Genomic DNA, 3755 nt, shown 5'->3' on the forward strand with positions numbered 1-3755 from the left:
ATCCAGAATAAAATGCATGCTAAATCAACATGTAGGTCCACCTTGAATGTGCTGTGGTGACCCTGAGAGAAAAACAAGGGAGCAGCTGAAGGGACTTACTTTTTGCAGTCTTATTCCAAAATGAATTAATTTTTTTCCCTTCAAAATTCTACTTACAACATCCCATGATGACAAGAGAGAAAAAGTTTTTTTTATTTTTATGCTTTGTGGATGCACTGTATTCCTGAATTGAACCTGAACAGAGGAGTCTGTGCAGTGCTTGCAGGACTGTTTTGACTGCACTAACTGGAATATGTTTGCAGAAGCATTTAGACAAGCTCGCTGATGTGACACGTTCTTTTGCCGCATTCTGCAGAGACATGATCATACCAACTAAATCATCCAAATCTACTCTAATAATAAACCATGGGTTATAGAGCTGCACGAATCACGATATTTCGTTTGAGTACCACCATCGCGACGTATACATGTACGATTGTTACATTGCAGGGACTCACAATGTGGCATAGTTAAATTAAGCATTGACGTTTTACATTGACAAATGTCATGGGTAAAAATCTGCTTTCGTTTTTCATGACTAACCAGGAAGCAGGCGGCTCCCTCGCAACTTGTCTTGTTTTCAGTGGCCAAAAACAATACTTTTTGAAAGCAGGTCCCAGAGTGGCTAAATCTGAAATCACTGCATTCACGTCTCCATGTGAACAAGTAATACTGAATGTTTCTGAAAAGATGATGCCATAGCCCTGCTTCTGTAACCTCATCCACTCATAATTAATGACAGTGTAATTTAACATACTATTTTTTCTTTTTTTTAACTTTGTGGATCATTAAGGGGATTTATTTTCATCATGAGCATAAAGCTGAACAGATGATTAGACGCCTATGGTGAATGCTGATCTTGTATAAATGGAGCTCTGTGGCTCTTTTAAAATGGTATTTTTTCTTGTTGGTGGCTTCATACAGCTCAGTATTATAACACTGAGGGACGTCTTAAAAACGTTGCTTATTCACAAGCAATTTACATGACAAGGAATTTAAGTAATTCTAAACGGCATCTTCAAAACATGGATGTCTTCTGCAGATAAGTTTTCTGCAGGCTGTGATGATTAATTCAGCTGAAAAGCCAAAACAGATCAGCTCAAAAGACTTTATTTACTCAGTTTGCTGCTTTAAAACATTATAGCGTTCTGCTGTGCATGCTCTGTCTTCTCCGTTTCATGTGGAAGCGTTACAGTGCCACAAACAGGTTTGGCAAGCCAGCATACAGGCTAAAAAACTGTTTTTTAAACATGAAACTGTTTCTGATGCACAGAGCAACGAAAGATATGAAAATGAAATTTTAAGGGCAAAACAGAATTATGAAATAAAAATGGAAAACAAAATAGTTGCAAACAATCTGGGCTCAGCCTGGTCAAGTATGAAACTAATGCAGGCATTAGTAATTCAAAAAATAAAAGTACTGTCACTTTAGAGGGCTTTGATGCAGATTCTGAGTTTGTATATGTTATTAATAGTTGTTATTCTCAATTTGATATTTTTGATTTTTGCAGACAAATACAGAAAGTGTCATAAATTTCTAGACTGTCAAGACTTCACATTTAAAGAAAGATTAAAGGAGGAAGATATTGAAATGGTTTTCTCCTCAATGAAAACAAATAAGAGCCACAGACCTCACAACATTTGTCCCCAAACGCTGGAAGGACACTGTAGCTGTTCTGGTACCTAAGACGAACTTCCCGAAAAATAATAAATGATTTTAGACCTATTGCATTCACATCCATTGTGATGAAAACATTTGATCTGAAAGAAGACAAATCATGATATTGATCCTTTGCAGTTTTCTTTCAGTCTACATGGAGGAGTTGAGCATGCCACAGTCACTTTGATGAAACATGCTCCTGAACATCTAGAAGGCAAAGGAACACATGCTCAGCATGTATTTGTTGATTTCTTGTCTGCTTTTAATCCAATTCAATCCCACATTTAAAGGGAGAGACTTTTGAATAACTTGATGGGTTGAATTTAAAAAATGTACCCGGTCCCACACACAAATGGTAAGAGTCAATGGAATATTGTCTGACCAGATCTGTTCCTCCACTGGCTCCCCTCAGTGTTGCCTGCTGTCCCCTCCCTTGTTCATCCTTTATATGAACATGTGTCACAGCAGCAGGGAAGACAGATTTATTCTAAAGTATGCAGATGACTCTGTTGTCGTAAGCTTGCTTCAAGACAAGGAGGCAACACATGACCCAGTCACCCAGGACTTTGTTGAATGGTTTGACAGGTCCTTCCTTCAGATGAACATTTTTAAAACAACAACAAAAAAAACATGTTGACTTCAGAAAACTCCCCAGGGCTCAGGAACCTACTGTCATGCACACATGGACAAAATCTGTTGGTACCCCTATATTTTATGTATGCATTTTAATATATGGTCAGAAATAAATGCAAACAAGCAATTTTGTTTAATCAAAATATTTTTAAAAATCTTGTCTTACACATACATTCACACAGATATATATATATATATATATATATACACATATATACATATACATATATATACACATATATACACACTCAACAAAAATATAAACGCAACACTTTTGGTTTTGCTCCCATTTTGTATGAGATGAACTCAAAGATCTAAAACTTTTTCCACATACACAATATCACCATTTCTCTCAAATATTGTTCACAAACCAGTCTAAATCTGTGATAGTGAGCACTTCTCCTTTGCTGAGATAATCCATCCCACCTCACAGGTGTGCCATACCAAGATGCTGATTAGACACCATGATTAGTGCACAGGTGTGCCTTAGACTGACCACAGTAAAAGGCCACTCTGAAAGGTGCAGTTTTATCACACAGCACAATGCCACAGATGTCGCAAGATTTGAGGGAGCGTGCAATTGGCATGCTGACAGCAGGAATGTCAACCAGAGCTGTTGCTTGTGTACTGAATGTTCATGTCTCTACCATAAGCCGTCTCCAAAGTCGTTTCAGAGAATTTGGCAGTACATCCAACCAGCCTCACAACTGCAGACCACGTGTAACCACACCAGCCCAGGACCTCCACATCCAGCATGTTCACCTCCAAGATGGTCTGAGACCAGCAAACTCGGACAGCTGCTGGAACAATCGGTTTGCATAACCAAAGAATTTCTGCAAAAACTGTCAGAAACCATCTCAGGGAAGCTCATCTGCATGCTCGTCGTCCTCATCGGGGTCTTGACCTGACTCCAGTTCGTCGTCGTAACCGACTTGAGTGGGAAAATGCTCACATTCGCTGGCGTTTGGCACGTTTGAGAGGTGTTCTCTTCACGGATGTTGCGAAGGAGATGTGTTGCACTGCATGAGGCAAATGGTGGTCACACCAGATACTGACTGGTATCCCCCCCAATAAAACAAAACTGCACCTTTCAGAGTGGCTTTTTATTGTGGACAGTCTAAGGCACACCTGTGCACTAATCATAGTGTCTAATCAGCATCTTGATATGGCACACCTGTGAGGTGGGATGGATTATCTCAGCAAAGGAGAAGTGCTCACTATCACAGATTTAGACTGGTTTGTGAACAATATTTGAGGGAAATGGTGATATTGTGTATGTGGAAAAGTTTTAGATCTTTGAGTTCATCTCATACAAAATGGGAGCAAAACCAAAAGTGTTGCGTTTATATTTTTGTTGAGTATATATATATACACATATATATATATATATATATATATATATATATATATATATATATATATA

General features: G+C 38.4%; 1 protein-coding gene across 1 annotated transcript in view; it reads left to right on the top strand.

Moving 5' to 3' along the window:
- Window positions 1-2153: 2153 nt before the first annotated feature.
- The window catches only part of snx16 (sorting nexin 16), a 36659-nt gene continuing 35057 nt past the window's right edge, over window positions 2154-3755 (top strand). The window contains exon 1 of the mRNA XM_034167512.1: window positions 2154-2213. Coding sequence (XP_034023403.1) covers window positions 2154-2213 — 60 coding nt within the window. The remainder of the gene's footprint in view (window positions 2214-3755) is intronic.

This window comes from Thalassophryne amazonica, chromosome 1 (assembly GCF_902500255.1).
Source record: "Thalassophryne amazonica chromosome 1, fThaAma1.1, whole genome shotgun sequence".
In the NCBI taxonomy this organism is placed as follows: domain Eukaryota; kingdom Metazoa; phylum Chordata; class Actinopteri; order Batrachoidiformes; family Batrachoididae; genus Thalassophryne; species Thalassophryne amazonica.